The sequence below is a fragment of the Callorhinus ursinus genome, unplaced genomic scaffold, assembly GCF_003265705.2.
Source record: "Callorhinus ursinus isolate GAN/ISIS: 27379988/994484 unplaced genomic scaffold, GSC_fseal_2.0 scaffold28, whole genome shotgun sequence".
Classification (NCBI taxonomy): domain Eukaryota; kingdom Metazoa; phylum Chordata; class Mammalia; order Carnivora; family Otariidae; genus Callorhinus; species Callorhinus ursinus.
The window spans coordinates 6,954,346-6,974,336 of NW_027397090.1; the positions used below are offsets into that span (position 1 = coordinate 6,954,346).

Genomic DNA, 19,991 nt, shown 5'->3' on the forward strand with positions numbered 1-19,991 from the left:
GTGGAAGTGAGTGAAACGACTCTGACACTATGTTCAATAGAGAAACAAAGAGTGCTCAAGAAGTAGACTTAAGGAATGCCACATTTAGAAGTTGGTTGGAGAAGACGGGACCAAACGGATTTGGAAGGAGTTGCCTGTTAGGTAGCAAGACACTATCTAATCAGAGTTTCTGTTAAGGTCATAATTCTGAGATGAGTGATGTACAAGATGTAAAAGGGTGATTCACATTATAAGGGGAAATATAATTATGACATAAATTAAAAGCGGAAATGCTCCTAGAGAGGCCACAGAACACTGAACCAGAAGACAGAGGCTAGGATTAAATTTCCCAGCTCTGACTGTTACTAGGTACATGACATTGGACAGGACACATGACTTTGCCCTGAGCCTCGGTGAACTCCTTTGCAAAAGGAAAGATGGGAATACCTAAATCGGTGGACTGTTGTGAGAATTTATCGAATTAATGCACTCGAACATACATTGTAAATGGAAAAACATAACACAAACATAAGACACTTGCCTTGGCTCTCTGCCTAGAACTTGCATTCCTCCAGGACAAGGGCCCACCCTACCCACTTCTCTGGTCTGTCTTCTGCCTGAATCCTGACCTCCCCGATGGTATCCACCTGCTTTCTGTGATCTTCTTCTGTTGCATGGTATCTAGGACCTTAGTGCCAACTGCCCATTGCCAGAGCTTTATACATACCAGTTGCTGGGCTCTCGCCAAATTACCCACCTGGTTCCTGACTTTCTGGCCCATATACCACCCATGAGCCCAAGTTATGATCTGCTTCAAAGTGTTGTTTCAAAGTCAATCCCAGAGCTGATTACTGAGATTCATAGTTAACATCCATCCCTAGTTTGTTCACTCACAAAGATTTCTTGAAATCTTGAGATCAAAGTACTTTGTGTGTATCTTAAAAGGTGATATCTACAGCAAAATACATATATGCGTTAATTCATCGATTTCCTTCACCTTCAGTTCTTGATTTATACAAATAATAAAGGCTTTTGTTTATTTAAATAGTCTTAAAAATTGTTTATGGCTATGCTGACAGTATCTGGATTGTGTTTGAAAGTCGTCTCTCATCAGTTAAGATATCCATGGCTATTTATTTGAAGATTCTTTGATCAAGTTGTTTTCATTGAAAATGAGTATGGTTTTCAAAATTACCAAAAGTTCTTCACAGTAATTAAATTGCTACTTGCTTTATCCATTCCTTGAGGGAAAAACTTAGCCAACCATTTGTTGAGCTGGGTTGGAAAACCCATCTATTATTGGATTCACTGATATTTTAATTATGATTTAATTATCAATGATTAAAGAGGAAAAAATCATAATTAAATAATCTCTCATACTCCAAATTTTTTAATTAGTTGATTTGCGCTAAATACAATATTGCAATCCTTTCAGCCAATCATTTTGAAAATAAGAAAAATAAAATTGAGTCTCTTTACTTTAATCTTTGAGATTTTGGAAGGGGCTGAGGAAAGAAAGGGAGGAAGGTCACTATGTGAACATCAAACGATACGCACCAATTTTTAAAACCCTAGCAAAGACTTTATGCTTCACCAAGCTCTGCTTAAGCACAGAGAGAAAATGAAGTTACCCATGACAGGGTATTACAATAATGCCATAGAAGCAATTCCTGTCTCCATAACGGGAAGTTGTATGTCAAGCTAAAATATCCAAGTCTTTTATATTTTAGGACTAATAACTTTTATTGGTGTTTTTAAGGGATGTCATTTTCTACTTTTTAAGAAATTTAATTACATTTGCTCTTCTCCAATCATCATCAATCCCCTCTTTTGGTCCATGCCTAGATTACAAAGAAAAATCTAAGCGAAACTGCAATGACTTTACCTGAATTCTTCTTTTTTATTATAAAATTTTATTTATTTATTTGAGAGAGAGAGAATGAGAGATAGCACGAGAGGGAAGAGGGTCAGAGGGAGAAGCAGACTCCCCGCTGAGCAGGGAGCCCGATGCGGGACTCGATCCCGGGACTCCAGGATCATGACCTGAACCGAAGACAGTCGCTTAACCAACTGAGCCACCCAGGCGACCCTACCTGAATTCCTAAGTAGAATACAAAGTGTTCCAACTTTCTCATAGGACATACCAGTTTGCTATAGTTAACTACTTTAAGGAAATAAGCCTGGCTCCACTGGTGATGGGGGTGAGCTGTGATGAAATTCAGACCGGGCGAGTTTTCAGTATCCACTGTCATTGGTTATATGCTCCCATCGTATTCTATATCTTTCTTTCCAAATATTTACCAGTTCATAATTATGTATTTATATGATAATATTGTTAATGTCTTTCTCCCCAACATGACAGTAAGGCCCACGAAAACAAGGATAAGATCAATTTTTCCTACCAGTGTATATTTCAGCACCCAGTCAGTGGGTGCCTAAGATGTAGTAAGTGTGCAAAACACTTTTACGGAAATAAATAAGTAAATAAATAATTTTCAAAGAGTCCTTAGGAATGGATCAGTATCAGTCACTTGGTATGTCCTATGTAATGAAATTCTACAAAAGGTATTTTTGAACAATTAGTTGATTACACCACATTTTGAGCATGCCCACTTTCCCTGAGAGCTCGTTTCCAGAGGCTGGTTTCAGCCTTCTCTGATGACCACAGAGTGACAGCCCTTTTGCGTACTTGTATTAAGAGCATTCTATTAAATATTTTGAGTTTTATAGTTTGTCTTTAGAAGTCCACCTGAAAATTTAGAAGAACAACAACAATTTCCTTAGAAGCATATCCCCTAATCTGTTACACCAACAGTATGAGAAAAAACAGGTTTTTTCAACCCTTTCCCTTCACACGGTATGAACATCTGAAAGGTCACCTGATAGTACAGTAGGGGTGAGTGGTTCTCAAACTTGAGTGTGCATCAGAATCACACGGAGGACTTAAAACACAGATCGCTAGACAAACCCACAGAGTTTGTGATTCCATAGGTCTGGTGTAGGGGCCTGAGAATTTGTATTTCTCACAGCTGCCGCCGTGTTGCTGATGCTGCTGGTCTGGAGAGCACACTTCGAGAGCAACTAGGGTAGTTGCTGGAAGGGAATCTTGCTAAAATTAGGTTCACTACCATCCACATTCTTGGTTGAAATAGTCTCATAGAGAAAATTATAAACGATTGGTGGAGAAGATGAATTAGCAGAAGGGGCTACATAACATATATTATGCAATACAGTATTAATTAACCAGCTTGCCTTATTACTCTTTGGTTCATGGTTTGTTTTATTGTTTTTCCCAAATATGCTTCTTCAGGAATTACCTTGTTTCATTTTTTAATAACTAAAGTTCAGGAGGGAGGAGGGAGGCATCCCGAAGTTATTTTTGTTCTCAGTAAAAATCACCTCTCTTTGGCTTCCCTGTCCCTCAGCTCCTCAAGAAGTTCACTTATTCCTTTTAATCATTATCTGTAAAAATGGATATAATAGAACCTATCTCAGTGACTTGCTGTGAAGATTAAATGAGGCCCTAAATGGAGAAAACTCAGCACTGAAAACAGTCTGTAAAACGGTAGCTGCTGTGTTTTTACGGATTCATTTACTCATTCAAGGAACTAAAGTCCAATGGTCAGGGGAACCCTGACTGAAACGACTCCATGCCTAACACAGTAGTTCACCACAGCAACAGCCCTAAATCGTAAAGGGAATGTTCAGTTATGTTTTAGGTATTCTGCTTCCTGTGGCACAAAAGGGTCTGATTTGGAAATTCTGGCACAGGGCACCAGGATAGCATTCTCCCGAATTATACAGAACCACAAAGAAGAATCACCTGGAGAACTGCTTAAAAATACAGATTCCCGAGCTCCACCCCCAGACCGACCAACAGCATCTCCAGGGGAGAGGCCTGGGAATCTTTCCAATCATCACCCCAGGTGATTTCTCTGATCAGGAAGTTTGGGAAACACTGAAGGGACCTCTCACTCCATTCTAACGGTGGCTCATATAAGACCTAAACCTCATTTCTGTTTATTCAGTAGGCCACTGTTGACTACAAAATTTCAGAAGTACTTACTTAGTATTTTGTTCTTTTGAATTGAACTGAAGTCACCTGGCGAGGTCAGCTGTAAGTACGGTATTTTTTGGCTGGTGGTGCTTTGGAAAGGTTCCGAGTGTTTCGAGTTCACTCGGCGCCAGCTGCTAACTGGTCAGGCCCTGTGCTTACTTCTCAATTGCCTAACACCTCCCTTCTGTAGAACTTCCCCCCGCAACTCCTCCTCTTTCTGGTCTTTGCCTCACGTCTAGCTTGTTTGTCCCTCAACTCCATGTCTCGAGCAGAACATTTGGTGCTCTCCTAGTTCAGGACGCTTTGCTGGAAGAGTCGATTTCCAGGGATTTTACAGGCGGGCCCAAACAGTTTGTTCTGAACAGCGACGCCAGGGCCGGGACTGGCAGCCAGTCGGCCCGGGCCTTTCCTGACTCTGCACAACCACCCGTGACCTTGGGCGAGCGAGCGAGCGAGCGAGCGCCGCCTGCCCCGCTGCTTCTCGGCGGCGTCCGGGCGATGCTCTGGGGGGACCTTAGAACCGAAAGGGGGTTCAGGGGCACGGGGCAGGGGAGGCTTCTTAAGCAGGCAAGAAGAGTTATGTTCCTTTTCTCGAGGCGAATCCCTCTTACTAACTCGTGGGGGGGCGGGGAGGGCGGCGGTTAGGGGAGTAAGGAGGAAAGGGAAATGTCTGCCAAGGGCTCGAGACAAAGCGTGAGAACTCAGATGGCGAGAAGCGGGCTTGAGCGAGAAAATCGGAAGGAGGAAGGCTGAGGGCGGACAATCGGGTTAAAAATAGAAACGCATTCTCCACAGGCCTCGCTCCTTCCAGCTCCACCCTGGGACCCACAGCCGCGCCAGTGACTCGGCTCCGCGCGACGGCCGCGAGGCCGGGCTTGACCCCGCCTCCCGGACCCGGGAACTGGGCCCGGAGGCGGGGCGCCGGGCTCGCGACGTCACCGCGCTCCCCGTCGCCGCCGTCGGGGTTTTCGCTGACGCACAGACCCCGCCCCCCTCCCTCTTTCCCTCACTGCCCGGGTGCCGGGCGGATAGAGAGCGTCAGTCGGACGGAGCGCGGACCAGTGTGCACCTGGACTTGGGGCTCGCTTGCTCCCAGGAGCCACGCAACTTCCGCGGCCGTAGCTGAGGCGACGGAGAGCACCACCGGCGGGCCCTCCGGCGCCCAGGCCTCCCTGCGCGCGTCCCGGTCGCCCTCGGAGTCGGCCCAGCCCGCCGCCGGTGGAGGCGTGAGGTGACGACGGGCGAGTGCCGCGGGCAGCGTTAGCCGCCGCGGCCTCCGGTCCTCCCTCCGCCTCCTCCTCTGCCCCCCCCCCCGCTTCCCTCCTCCCACTTCCCGAGCTCCGGCGTGTCCCGGCCACGCTCGGTGCTACTGCAGGAACAAAGGAGGACCCCGCGGCGGCGGCAGCGCCACCTCCGCCCCGCTCCCGGCCCGCGGCGGCCGCTCCTGGGCGCACGGCTCGTCTCTCCCGGAGGCCCGGGCCCGGCCCCACCGCGCCGGCGTCGCGCGCGAGCCCGGCTCTTGCACTCCTGCCCCCGCAGGGTGAGTGGTGCGGAGCTGGGGGACGGCGCCCGGCGGCTCGTGCCCGGCCGGGGGATGGGGGGGGGGGTGACCGGGCCGCCTCGGGCCTCTGGCGGAGCCCGAGCGGGCCGCGGCCGGCGGCCTCCGGGGGAGGGGAGCCCGCTCGCCAGCTCAGGAAGCACAAAGACGGAGGCGTCATCCTGTCGTCGTGGCCCGAGGTCCGGCACCCCGCGTCGCCGGCTCGCCTGCACCCGCACGGTCCGGAGAACAATGCCCAGCGTGTGGGCTCCGGGCCTCCCTCGCGTCCGTCCCGGCCGCCTTCTGCGCGGCGCCCGGCGTGGGCAGCCGGACCCGGAGAGACAAAGGGGCCGTGGCGGCGGCCGCACCCCCGGCCCCCTGCTCGCCGCACCCCTCCTTCCTCCGCAGTTCGCCGCCGCCTCGGAGGAGCCGGTCAGGGTCGGGGGTCGGCGCGGGGCCGGCCTCGCCTGCGGAGCTGCTGTTCTGCATGACTCAGTGGTTTTTGGAGAAGGCCCTGCTGGGCTCTCCTGAGCAAGGCCTCGGCTTAGAGAGGGGTATGGTGGGGAGGGATGGGGGGCACCAGTGGGACCCGGACTTGTTCGGAAATCCGCTGGAACGTGGGGGGGTGCTCTTCTGTCGTCGTGTTTTAGTTTTGCCAGCGTCGCTGCGTTTCTCGCTCAAGAGCCCTTTCATGAAGGAAATGGAGCACCTTCCCCTTTGTTTCATGCATTTAGGCTGGTGAACATGAAATTCTTGCTTGCTTGCCACGCACTCCGTGGAGCTGTGTTTTGAGGAAAGGGCCGTGTTCCTTCTATTGAACGCTTCCTAAGAATCTGGTCTAAGGACATTAGGGTAAAGTAGTGTATATAGGTCACAGAGCCCTTGGTTTTAAACCTGGCATTCAGGTAATTGACAGACTTAAAGAAATTAAAACTAATCTCATTTTATTCCTTATGTTTTTAAAAGTAGGCTTTCAGAACTTAATGGGTGAAAATATTGCAATTTTTATCTTACAAGTTTTTGGTTTTTTTTTTTTTTTAATGTTTCCCCAAAAAAGAATTTATTGTAGTTCTCCCCTATTTTCTATCTCAGGCCCGGTATTAAGCCTGGAAAGGAACCTTCAGAAATCAGAGTAGTCTCCTTTTGGCAAACAGGGAAGGGAGATCTGGAGAGTAAGGACTTGCCCAAGGTCACTGGCTTAGTTAGAAGTAAATTAGTGACTAGAACTCAGATCTCAAGTCCAGGTGAGTAGGCATTCTTAACATCTAACGTGTGCACCTGAAAACTAAGTAACATAGGTGTAAAAGCCTTTTGTTTTTTGGTTTTTTTTAATTCGTATTTGAGGCTGGAGAGTTTTTCTGTTACATGTCCAGGTTTTAGTTTTCTTTAAACAATGAGTTAGGGGCACCTGGGTGGCTCAGTCGGTTAAGTGTCTGCCTTCCGCTCCGGTCATGATCCTAGGGTCCTGGGATCAAGCTCCGCATCCGGCTCCCTGCTCAGCGGGGAGCCTGCTTCTCCCTCTGCCTCTACCTACCGCTCTGCCTACTTGTGCTCTCTCTCTGTCAAATAAATAAATAAAATCTTAAAAAAAAATTAGGAAGCCACAAACTGTAAACATACACATTTCAGCTATACAAAATAAAAAAATAAACATTTCCTCTGTATCTGATAGAACTGACCCAGGAATGCACGAGTTTCTAACAACAAAACTTCAAAGGTACCAAATAGTAATGAGAATGTATTTTTTAAAATGGTGCCAAGCAGGAGGGAAACAGCACCTACTGGCAAACTACCCTCTCCTTCAAATTGCTGCTGAGCAGAAGGATTTAAACATGAGGATTCTTTCTGCCTCGGTGCTCTCTCTGCTGTGCTTGGTTTTTATAAACAACCCTGACCATTTTGGCTTCATGAGTGATTAATGATGCATCTTAGTTGAATTTGAGGTTGTTTGCTAGCCCTCTACATTAAAAAAAAAAATTGCAGTAGCCTTAATGGCATCTTTTTGTTTTGTTTCCTTATTATATTAGATATATGAACGCAGCATCCTTAGTTCTTGGGGTTGTGTAGGAGTTGGCAGGCTCTACGATATAAATAGAAGCTGATTTCAGAGGCCCCTGTTGACTAGGCTTTATGTGAGAGCCTCCATCCAGCTCAGCCTGTCACATTGCAGCCTTGTGACAGGCTGAAGCGCCCGCCCATGTGATCTAAGCTTCTGAGAAATATTAAGGCAAGCTTTGCACATGTGATGGCGTTTAAAAAGCTGGCTTTCTAGGGGGGAAAAATCTACAAGATGGGAAGGTATGTGGAAGACTAATGTCCTGGTGTCTCTTGTGTTTCAGTTGCAGGCTATTTATAGTGAATTGGAAGTAGTTGTGTTTTCTGAAGAAGGAAAGGTGGGATACTTTGCAAGTTGAAGTGGGTAAAATCATTGATGAGATTCCCCCCCCCTTTTTATATAAAGGAAAAGATTTTAAGAATTGGATTCGCTAATGTTAACGTGGGTTGACTCTTAAATTTAGGCCAGTTTGCTATTATAAAGCCACTGTCAGATGACACTGGAAGTTAGTATAGAAACTGTGAGCTAGCATAATTCTTAAGCTGGCTTCAAGGAATGACCTTTTTGCGTAGGGCAGATTCCCACACATTGCATGGGGGGCATGCAAATAAATACATAATTTATTATTTGAAGCATTTTTGCACATTAAAAATTTTTAAAAACCCAGCTGAAAATGTTTATTAATAAACTTCATAAGTGATGTTGAAATATTTACACTACCCTGCTCCAAAATGAGTCAGCTAAATTCCACTTACTATTTAAAGAGACCGTGTCTGCTAAATTAGTACCATTGTTTTGAAGTAAGTTGTGGTTCTCCATCACCCTCCCTATAAGCTTGACTGGCTTGAAATAACTTCTTTTTGCTAACAAAAGGAAAGAGTACTATCATTTAAGTGTTGGGGAAATATTGGCAGGATTCTGGCCAGGTCAGTATTGATTAGTCTTCTAACCCCTTTTTATTAATCTTGGTAAAAAGTGTTAAATACTTTTAAAACACTGTTTTTAGTAACTTACTAAAGAATGTATTCTGTGTGGTGGTTGGGAAAAGCCATATGAAATTCTAGGAGATGACATGCTCTAGCTTGAAGTACTTCCCTGCACTTACTTGAAATGTTTATAGCTTAACAAATCATAAGTAATCTCCATTGTCAGCATTAAGGCACATGTAAATGACAGTGACCACAAGTTATAGCACACAATCTCCCTTTGATAAAATGCTCTCAAATACGCTTTTTGTACCTACATATTTTAAGGTGATACGGAAACTTTCCACAGTTTAAATTTTGCATTTATGTGTATTTTCACTTAGGAAAATTTACTAAGTTTAGCATAGCGTTACTATATTTGTGCTAATTTTAAAAGGCTTCTGGAAGTTTTTTCTGGTAACCTAGCATTGAATATTAATTACCAAAGGTTGTGTGTTCACATTGCTTTACTTTGCCATATTGAAATAGAGCTTTCAAAGGTTTCATTTCCTGATGTGAGGAAGACAAGCACTTGTGAAAAGTTTTAATAGATGGAGCCTTTGGTTGGAGAAATCTATAGCTGATAATTTGTCCATTTGCAGGTTTCTGGGCACTGACTTTTTAAGCTATTCAGACCCAGATTTCTCACCTCAAATGCAGAACTTAAAAGGAATTTCATAAGCGGCTGACCCCTAAATTCTTAAAGAGCTTTGCTTGTTGGTGCTAAGGTAACAGGAAAGGCTAGATGATCTACCAGCTCTCTTTTCAGTGTTCTGTAAAGGTGGTGCAACGTTTTTTAAAGTACAGTTGTTCTGCCCCATAGCAGAATTGTTGAATTACTGGTGAGGCCCAGGTATGTTAGAAGGTATTTTAAGAATGCTTTAAGAGCAACATCCAGTATATGACCAGTTTAAAGAACCACCAGTAGCTATCAAGAGTTGATACTTAATTGTGATCATTGTAGATTTTTTTTCATTTGCAACTTCCATTTTACATATTTTTTAGCTAAAAACACCATTTGATATGGTCTGTCTATAGTACAGGAAAGCAGAAAGTGACTTTAAGAATGCCAGTTGCCCAGACTGATTAAAATGTAATTCTGATATCTGGCAGAGTGACCTTTTCAGAAATTGAAACAAAGATCATGGTGATAGGTGAAGTAATACATTCTAATGTTTAATGATAGAATTTTTTTTGTCCTAAAGACTGTGAAGTCCTTATAGTTAATTATTTATCGTGTTAAAAGACGGTTTTTTATGCCCATTGTTTTATAAAAGCAACAAAACAGTCGTAATTTTCTTGGCCTGCTCTTGTTAATGATTAACATAATTTGGGCCTTTGTTAGAAACACACTTGGTGTTTAGAAGTAACAAAGGTATGCTGGTGGCTCTCACACTAATTTAGTGATTTTACTTTGGTAACATCCTAATTAATAAAATTTTGTTTTTGTTTTGTTTCTAGCAGAAAAATATGGCTCAGGAGACTAACCAGACCCCAGGGCCCATGCTGTGTAGTACGGGATGTGGCTTTTATGGGAATCCTAGGACAAATGGAATGTGTTCCGTTTGCTACAAAGAACATCTTCAGAGGCAGCAGAATAGTGGCAGAATGAGCCCAATGGGTAAGTTTCCAAGGAAAAACCCATTTGAAGAACTGGTGGACAGAGAATATAGAACCAAGAATTGGGGCCTAAGACTGTGAGAATCATTGCTGAGAGCCCAAGGAGAGAAGACCTGAGAAGAGCTTGAAATTAAAGCATCAGCCCAAGTACTTGAAACGACTACCTCAGGAATGAATGACTGTGTATCTACAAGTATCTTCTAGCTTTTTCATTTTCCTTTTTGAGGTTTTGTTTCATACTTAGGTTCACTGGATGTGACTTTTTCATATATGCTTTTGTTTGGATACTCACTTAATTGTAGGATTCTGCAGCACAGTGAAAGTGCTTAAATCACTAACCTAATTAAATGCAAGTATTTGTTACTTATTAATAGTCTTGATACTGAGTGTTTGTAGTCTTGCTCTTTCTTACAAATCCTTTTTTTAAATAGGAACAGCTAGTGGTTCCAACAGTCCTACCTCAGATTCTGCATCTGTACAGAGAGCAGACACTAGTTTAAACAACTGTGAAGGTGCTGCTGGCAGCACATCTGAAAAATCAAGGTAAGATTGACCATTTCAGGCTTTTTATAATAATTCGAGGAGGAAATAAAGATACCTGTGCTAACCGTACTGTTCTGAGTGTTCGTATATAACAAGGATGTTAATATATCAGATGCCCTTGGCTTTATATGTGTTGCACAATCTGGGATTCCAGGATCCTTTTAATACATGATCTTATAGGTCATTGAATAAAGATGTATATTATAGCACACTCCATGATGCTCTGTTGAGAATGCTGTGCTTTTATTTTCCTGTAATTGAGGTTTAGGGATTGTGGAGAGTACGGCTCTGCAGACTGTATTCGAGTGCTACACATGGCATTTTGGCAAAGCTGCCCCTTTGCCCTTAAATTACAGGCACAGCTAAAAGTTCCCACTTGGCTATAATAGAACACCGGAACCTATCCAAGTACGCGGCCTGGAACTGATGAACCATTTATCACATGGCTTTCTTTATCCTCAACCATGTGTGCTGGGCATCCAGTACTCTCTTAAATTTTTAGAGTATTTAGCTCCATTGATCGTGTTGGAAATGATACATAATTTAAAGTTGAACTGACAGCTTACCTTGCAAAAAGTACCCTTAACATCTTTAAAAATGTTTGCTTGAACTCAAATAGAAATGTGCCTGTGGCCGCCTTGCCTGTAACTCAGCAAATGACAGAAATGAGCATTTCAAGAGAGGACAAAATAACTACCCCGAAAACAGAGGTGTCAGAGCCAGGTATGCTTTTTGTTTAATACTAGTTCCGTTCTGGATTTGGTAGTATGAGAAAGTGTTGGTGGGGGGAATATTTCCTTCCCGTTGAAAGATTAAATTGGAGAGAAAGCTGTAAAATATGGGCCAAGCAAGAACCACTGTCCTTAAAGTCCCTCAAGCGTAAAATAGTCACTCTTTACTCTTCTTTCTTCTCTGCCCATGCCCCCTCCTTAGCCCCACCCCACAAATCCGCAAAATTGATAATCTGGGGACTGGAAAAGTTAAGAATTTAATGAACTTAAAAAGTAGTTTACCAATATATTTTATAGATCCTTAAATCACTAGGGAAAGTATTATTCATAAATGGGAAGTTAAGTTATATAGATTAAATTTCAAAGCAATGAAGAAAATTTTATATCAAAAGCAGTATCAGTCTTGATATTGTAGAAAATATTGAGGACAAAGAATATGTTGAACACTAAAAAAAAACTTCAAATTGAAGAAGTGTAGGATCTCTATCCTGTTTTGTGGGATTTTAAAACTCACTATGGAAAGGCATTTTTCTCATTGAGTGGCTTTGAGTCTCTGCTTCTGTAGCACAACCTGTTGCCAGAGATTGGCTTGTTCTGAAGTACCTGAGCTGGACCCTGGAACAGGTAGCCCCGTACTCTTCAGGGCTCATAGTTCATTATTTCCTGGTACACAGTTTGAACACATTATAAAACTTTATTGTGAGGAAACTGTATTTGTAGGTATGTAATTTGCTTTGGAGGCTGGCTTTTGCTAACATCACATAGCAAATCTTAGGTGAATTGTAACAGTGTTAATCTGTAAAGTTAAGGTAAAAATTCTTAGGTTCAGGTGAATCCATATTTAATATTTTGAAATGAGTTCAATCCTTCTGAAAAAGCTGACCAAATTAGTGTGTTTGTGAGGCTTTTCTTCTGTTTGGGTTTTTGTTTTTGTTTTTTGTTGTTTTAAACACAAAATTACTCTGACCTTGGAACAGTACTCTTGGCTTATATTTGTAGCTCGTCTCTGCTATTATGCTCTCTTAGTAGGCACTCTGTAGTTGGTTCCTCTTTGCCTTTACTGAGTCATTTTCCCCTTTGCCCCTGTGTCCCAGGAATCATTCTTCAGTTTTCTGATGTAGCCAAGGAAGTGGCTGTTGCCTCCCCCCCCCGCCCCACTCTTCCCATAGATTCTTTACCAACATACCGTCAGGAAAAACTGTAATAAGGTTGTCATAATAGATTATTAGGATAAGTAGTAGGTAGAATATTATTCTGTTAGTCTAATATTAAGCTGTTAGTCTCACCGAATATGTTACTAATGCAAATGAGTTATACGTTTGGGGAGCATTTTTAGAGTGAGCTGTCCTGAAACCTGTCAGCTTGCTCTAGGGTTTGGATTTATGCTTACAGCATTAGTGCCAGCCTGTTGTTTAAGCGGTAATTTTAGCATTGCATTCATTAATTTTCTGTTCTTTGGGTTTGGATTAATATTAAAATTCAGGGCTTCTGGTATAGTTGAATTTTATAAACGTAGAATTAAATTTGGTGTTTTGTTTTAAATAACTAGTGGTAATGTGGGCTTTAATGTGGTGAACTAATTTATCTTCATATTGACAAGTTTTATTGATGTCCTCTATGAAATAAAATTTAAAGCCCTTCTAGGTGGAGAAACGGACTTTTTTAAAGGAGATCAGATCTCTCATTGTCTTAAGTTCCACGCTTGGTTTAGATAAGTATTGCAAAGTAAATAAAAGCTCTGTGTTAAAAATTCTCGTCTTGCCTGTGGACTCCTTAATAGTCAAAATTTAACAAGTACTTAAGCAGTCCTAAAGACCGTGTTTGCTGATATTTCTAAAAGTTTTTTAAGAACTCTTCATATCTTCTATGTATGACCATATAAAGCATTTATTAAAATGGCAAAATGATAATTGTAAAATGTTGGGATCTGAAGTTAATTAGGGCCTAATGATTTAGGTTTTACTTGTCGCAATTTGCTGGATTTATCTATACAGTCTTTCTTTTGTATCAGTATAAAACCAAAATGACTTTTATAGCCAAGTACCTTAGGAGTTGGCAACTTCTATTTACTCAGTAGTAATGAATGTGAACTGCCCTAATTAGGAAATTTGCATTTAGGCGGCAAGTGCAGTATGGAAAAACTGGGCATGTGACCAACATCTCCCAGGTCTTTAAAACTTGGGATTTTGTTCCCTAGTACTAGCTGTTAAGAGTGAGTTTAAAGGAATTTGAGTGGAGTAATCATTTTACAACATTTCAAGGAGCGAGTGTATGTTGATTGGCAAGAAGTTGTCAGATTTGAAAGAAGTTCTGATATTAAAGTAGAAAATTCTACATAGAGCACATGTTTTTAAAAAAGCCTTCATAAATGTTTTCACTAAAAATCTTACTGTCTCTCTTAAATGTTTTCTTTTTTTTTTTTGATTTAAATAATTGTCAGCCTGTGAACTCTTGCAAATATCTCATTTTCACCCTTGTTTTTCAGTTGTCACTCAGCCCAGTCCATCAGTTTCTCAGCCCAGTACTTCTCAAGGTGAAGAAAAAGCTCCCGAGTTGCCCAAACCAAAGAAGAACAGATGTTTTATGTGCAGAAAGAAAGTTGGCCTTACAGGTATTACAGAACATAAAAGACAATGCATATTTTATTGCTAGGATTTAACAGGGAGCTCCCTAAGAGACTGGTCAGTCTTAACACCTATAGAAAATGCCTGACTTTCAGGAACAGAAAGTTTCCAGAGTGGACTAGAAAGGGGGCAGGATAATGGGGAGAAGTTGGGTTTGAGTTCCATTTGTGTCTCTAATCCTCTAAAACCCTTTATTTAGCTTCAGGCCTTCTGAATTCCTTTGCTTTATTGGATTGATAAAAATTCATCCCTGTTGATTCTTTACTTTGTTCTCCTGGGGGGAAGGTAGCTGAACTAAACAGTAAGCACCATCTTTGAGCCAGGCAGAAAATGTTAAAATACTTTTTAACTGTTCCCTTTAAATCTCAGAACCCTGTGGTTCTTTTCCCTAGTTTTCTCTTAAGGAAATATTACCCAGTTTATATGTGGTCGGAGGACGATTTGCATCCACATCAGTCTGGCTCCAGAGCCTGTGTAATTTCTACTCTGATATCTACAGGAGTTTATGGAAGGATAGTTATTTGAATTTCTCACTATGTCAAAAGAGACGGAAAGCTCTTTCACAGTGTAAAGTGGTAGACTCTTTCATGTTGCACAGAACCGTGAAAATCTGGTTCCTTTTAGTGACAGACTTTTTTTTCCTTTCCTTTTAATTACTACAAATTCCCAAGTGACTCTACTTCCTCTTATGTGTACAGGGTTTGACTGCCGATGTGGAAATTTGTTTTGTGGACTTCACCGTTACTCTGACAAGCACAACTGTCCATATGATTACAAAGCAGAAGCTGCAGCAAAAATCAGAAAAGAGAATCCAGTTGTTGTGGCTGAAAAAATCCAGAGAATATAAATTACTACTTGTGAAGAGACTGAAACTTTGTTTTTATTTTAATATATCGTAGGAAAACATTAAAGAGCAGATGCATGGCCATTTTCCTTTGATGTTCTCCAGAGTTTTACTTTACACTTGTCTGTCTTATAATTGAAATTTTAGGATGTTTGGGTGTTACAGGCAGAAATGGATAGATACAGCCCTACAAAATGTATATGCCCTCCCCTGAATAAAATTGGATGAAAATCTGTACAGCAAATTGAAAATACACAGACAATAGGGACAAAATTTAGTTCCCACGTGCCAAACATAATACATGAAATCTCTGCATGTTTGCAGCATATCTGCCTTTTGGGAATGTAATCAAGGTATAATCTTTGGCTAGTGTTATGTGCCTGTATTTTTTTAAAAAAATGGTACACCAGAAAAAGACTGGCAGTCTACTACTTCTACCATAGTTAAACTTCACCCTGTTAATTTCCAGAACATGTTCTTTGGAAGTAGGAGAGCTATAAAGAGGATCAGACCTTTCATGAAACCAGTATTTGGTGCCATATGTAAGCCTGGTTACTTTGTCTTCTAAAAGCTGTCAAATAAGACGTTCTGTGAAAGGTAAACATCGCAACTGGTTATTATGAGTAAAGCCATCAGGCCCACAGGGTCTTGGTGATCTCTGAAGCGTATTGTGCTGGCGGGCACCAGAAGATGTCTGCATTACTCTCACTGCTAAAAATGTTGTGTAGCACAGAACTGCCCTAGGCTTAATTTGTTTACAAGAAGAAATTAAAACTACAATCGGTTTTTACATACAGCAGCTCTGTTGGATAACATGCATCTGAATTTTAAGTTGCAAAGGTATCTGAAAAGTTCATTTTTCATGTGCATCTTTTGTTGAATGTTTTGGTTCAAGAAAGAATGTTTAAAGCTTTTTTAAAGACTTCAGTTCTTAATGTAACTGTACCCTTCTGCATGGAGAACCCTAACCAACACGGCTGCAGTAGACTTCTTAGTGGTATCCAGCACCACGTGCAGAGGGCTGCTTTATCATATTAATTGTACTTGGGTGTAGGACTCTAGTGTTCTTGGGTGTATTGCATGGGCTGCATTATCTACAGCATTGTACAATAACAACTAGAAGAGGCAGTATACTTCACTGATGCTTGTCTGGTAATATCACTTCTGTGTTATAATGGAAGGTTTTTGTGATGTATGAAACTTGTGTTTTTTATATATAAATGAGTACAGTTAGATTAGTATTGTGGTAATGCCTGTTTTCATCTGTAAATAGTTAAGTATGTACACGAGGCACTACTTCTGATTTATTGCAGTGTTCCGGTCCTAGTTTTTACTTTAATTACAGCATTCGGTTTTGCTTTCAATTTTATGTACCTTAGTTCTGAGTTAGATCTGCAGATGTGTACAGATAGTTCATATTTATGTATTGCACATAATCATGCTATTCAGCATTGATGCTATATTGTATTATGTAAATAATAAAAGCCATGTACAGAGGGAAGCTTCCACTTGTCCATTGGGTTTTTAAGCCATAGTTAGAAGTCATAAAGGGGAATAGTTAGAAAATGTTTCAACTTTGTAGTTGTGTATGTAGACTTTGCATGGCTATACTGTGATTTTTTTTTTTTTTGAATTGCCTTCCCTGAACATGATGTGGTCAAGTGAGAACCGTATGTTGAATTTTGTGAAACATCAAGTATGGTACACAGTGAGCAGTTTATTTTTAAGAAATGAATATTAGGATCACAACCATCTTAGAACTTAGGAGGAGAAAGGAATGGAATTTTAATAACCGTGGCCTGTCTCCCTTTTCCATTCTTTTGCTTTATAGGTGACGCTTTAGACATGACAATTTGTGTGCAAAAACAGGCATAGTTTTTATTTCTGTTTTGGGTTTGGTTTTAACGTAGCGATGGGCCCATGGGGTAGCTGAAACCAAAAGCAGAACCATGACTTTACAGTGATAGAGTTTGAAATGGAAATACCCTGGTTCACTATCATCTGTCATAGTTCTTTGGGTGCTGGTACTTTCGCTTCAAGTGGGGGAAATCCATGAGATAATCTCCAGAAATATGAAGATACTGAAGAACCACAATTGAGGTGAAAATTAACAGTATTAAGGTCAATAATTTTTAAAGCTTAACATTTATTTCCCCTCGGTGCTTCGCCCTGTCAACATTTGCTTGATGAGTTTTTCAGATCTTACAGTTGAATCAAGGTGGTATCTGGGGGATAAAGAAGACTTAGCAAGATGATGGGCCCTTCATTGGTCTGTAACTTTGTGCAGCATGAGATGGTGGTGATGTTTCTCTAATTTTTTAAGCAGTACTTAGAACAGATTTGGACTTGAGGACTTAATTTGTCGGGAGCATCAGCTAATTGGGGAGAAAGTGTGAGGCAGCTAGGGAGACTCGGTAGCTAGACTTGATTCAGACCTGAATGTTTTTTGGGGACTAAGTGGACTCTGGGATGTACGCTGAGATCTTAAAACATTTGAAGAATATACATGTTTTCCTTTATATGGACTCAGCCTCTGCACACTCCCACTCCAGACATGTTTTGCTGGGATAGACCGTGATAAGAACTAGGGCCTCGGGCTAGTCCTTGTAGCCAATCTATTCAGTGGGCCTTATCTGTAAAACTAGAGCTTCCGGTTCTGTGGTGGACTTCCACAGCGTGAATTTGTGAAGGAAAGAACTTTTTTGAGGAGTACAGCGGTTAAGAAGATAATGGACCCTGGAACCAGGATCTGTGAATAAGGATGATAACAGTGGCTGGCACACAGTAAGTATGCTCTATTAAACTTTAAAGGCTATCTTTTTAGAGCAGCTTTTAGATTCACATTAAAATTGAAAGTACAGAGATTCCTCATATACCGACTCCCCTGCCCCCAACCTATGCATAGCCTCCTCTGTTAGCATCTGCCACCAGAGAGGTGTATTTGTTAAAGCTGTTGAACCTGCGTTGACAGAGGATTACCACTTGGTCCATAGTTTACAGTTCACCCTTGATGTACACTTTATGGGCTTGGACAAATGTGATCTGTATCCATCACTAGAGTATATGGAGTATTTTCACTGCCCTAAAAATCTGCCTATTCCTCAGCCTCACCCTAACCCCCGGCAACTACTGATCTTTACTCTGTAATTTTGCCATTTCCAGAATGTCCTATGTAGTTAGAATCATGCAGTATGTAACCTTTCAGATTGGCTTCTTTCACTTCTTAGAAATACGTGCCTAAGTTCCCTCCATGCCTTTCATGGTTTGATAGCTCATTTCTTTTTAGTGCTGAATAATCTATTGCCTGGAAGTGCCACAGTTTATCCATTCACCTACTGAAGGATATCTTGGTTGCTTCTAAGTTTCGGCAATTATGAATAAATCTCCTTTAAATCGTTGTGCAAGTTTTGTGTGAGCATAAATTTTCAACTCTTCTGGGTAAATACCAAGTACGATTGCTGGGTTGTGTGGTAAGAATATGTTTAATTTTGTAAGAACCCACCAAACTTCCAAAGTGGCTGTACCATTTTGCATTCCTACCAGCAATGTATGAACAATCCTGTTGCTCCACGTCTTCACCAATATGTGGTGTTGGTCAGCGTCTGAATTTTGGCCATTCTAACAGGTGTGCAGTAGTATCTCAATTTGTATTTCTCTGATGACATACGATGTGGAGCATCTTTCTGTGTGCTTACTTCCCATCTGTATATCTTCTTTGAGGTCTTTGGCCAATTTTTAATCGGATTTTACTGTTCAGTTTTAAAGAGTTCTCTGTTTGGGACAATAGTACTTTATCAGACGTGTCTTTTGCAAACATTTTCTCCCAGTCTGTGACTTGTCTTCTCATTTTCTTGAGCTGTTACTAATTTTAATGTTCTAGAGTAATGATTTCCAGCAGTTGGAAAGACAGTTGAATTCAAATTCTTAGGAAGTAACTAAAAATGGGTAAAAGTCTACTAAGTAATGTAATGGCAAGATGTTAAGCATTGTAAAAAATACTGTGTTATAATTGTATTTTTTTGGAGTCAGTAATATATTCACAGAGTTCAAAACTAATTTATCAATATCGCAAAGCTTTGCCCATCCTGGCCTATACCCTCTACTCCAAAGACACATGTATATTTTAGGTAACTGTCAAAAGTTGGAAAGCCTGTTTTATCTTTTCCACATCATGTAAACATTGTGTACAGAGACTTAATTTAACCCGTTTGCTTAATTGTTGGAAAGCAAAGTTCTTACAGTGATTTTTGTCCATTATATTAGTTATAATTTTGGAGAGAATGATGGGTGTGGTTGCTGGTTGCTAACAGTAAGATCGTGTAGCCTTAAATTGCATAGGTAGAAGGGTTTCTGAGGCGGAAGTAGCACGTATGGAAAGTGACTTGAAATGTGACAAAAGTTTCTTATGTTTGTACAATCTTCTTTAAAACAAACATGAACAACAGAATACAAAAATGCCATTTGATACCTATAGCTATTTCCATACACAAACCCTGCTTTTTAATTCATACAAACCAAAGAGCACATTTCTGTTCTTATTCTAGAAGTGAAAGTTAGACCATTTTGTGACAAATGTAGGACTCCATTTTGTCTGCAACAAAGTGCTACTTTTTTTTTTTTAATTGATTTATTTGACAGAGACAGAGATAGAGCAGGAACACAAACGGGGAGTGGGAGAAGAAGCAGGCTTCCCGCCGAGCAGGGAGCCCAATGTGGGACTCAATCCCAGCACCCTGGGGTCATGACCTGAGCCGAAGGCAGACACTTAATGACTGAGCCACCCAGGCGCCCAGTACTACTTTCTTTATTAGCATAGGTACTGATGTTATAAAGTCATACCTCACGTTATACTTAAATTAACAGCAAGGTGATAGAGGTTATAGGTTGCTTTCTGGTTGGTTAATCTGTCTTGAATATATTTTTTCCTGATGGTTTTGATTGAAATGATCACCACAGAACCTCAGATTGTATATATCTAAAATGATTGATAATGTAACCACAGCTGTTCAGGAATTAGGGTAATTGATCAGTTTAC

General features: G+C 41.3%; 1 protein-coding gene across 2 annotated transcripts; it reads left to right on the forward strand.

Annotated features, from left to right (window-relative positions):
- The first annotated feature begins 5,044 nt into the window (after positions 1-5,044).
- ZFAND5 (zinc finger AN1-type containing 5) lies at positions 5,045-16,457 on the forward strand. Of its 2 annotated transcripts, none has more exons than XM_025891347.2 (6): positions 5,045-5,576; positions 10,056-10,215; positions 10,646-10,757; positions 11,377-11,480; positions 13,974-14,099; positions 14,811-16,457. In XM_025891347.2, exons 2-6 carry the CDS (start codon positions 10,065-10,067, stop codon positions 14,957-14,959), a joined length of 642 nt encoding a protein of 213 aa, XP_025747132.1. In that variant the 5' UTR covers positions 5,045-5,576; positions 10,056-10,064; the 3' UTR covers positions 14,960-16,457. The 2 variants fall into 2 exon arrangements, with proteins under 2 accessions (XP_025747132.1, XP_025747133.1); XM_025891348.2 differs by having other exon boundaries at positions 10,059-10,215.
- The last annotated feature ends 3,534 nt before the right edge of the window (positions 16,458-19,991 follow it).

What these genes read in the sequence shown, in the direction of transcription:
- ZFAND5 (XM_025891347.2), top strand. Translation starts at nt 10,065, where the DNA reads ATGGCTCAGGAGACTAACCAGACCCCAGGGCCCATGCTGTGTAGTACG. An exon ending in TGGCAGAATGAGCCCAATGG is followed by an intron (nt 10,216 to 10,645) that starts GTAAGTTTCCAA and finishes TTTTTTAAATAG; the next exon opens with GAACAGCTAGTGGTTCCAAC. An exon ending in AAAGAAAGTTGGCCTTACAG is followed by an intron (nt 14,100 to 14,810) that starts GTATTACAGAAC and finishes TTATGTGTACAG; the next exon opens with GGTTTGACTGCCGATGTGGA.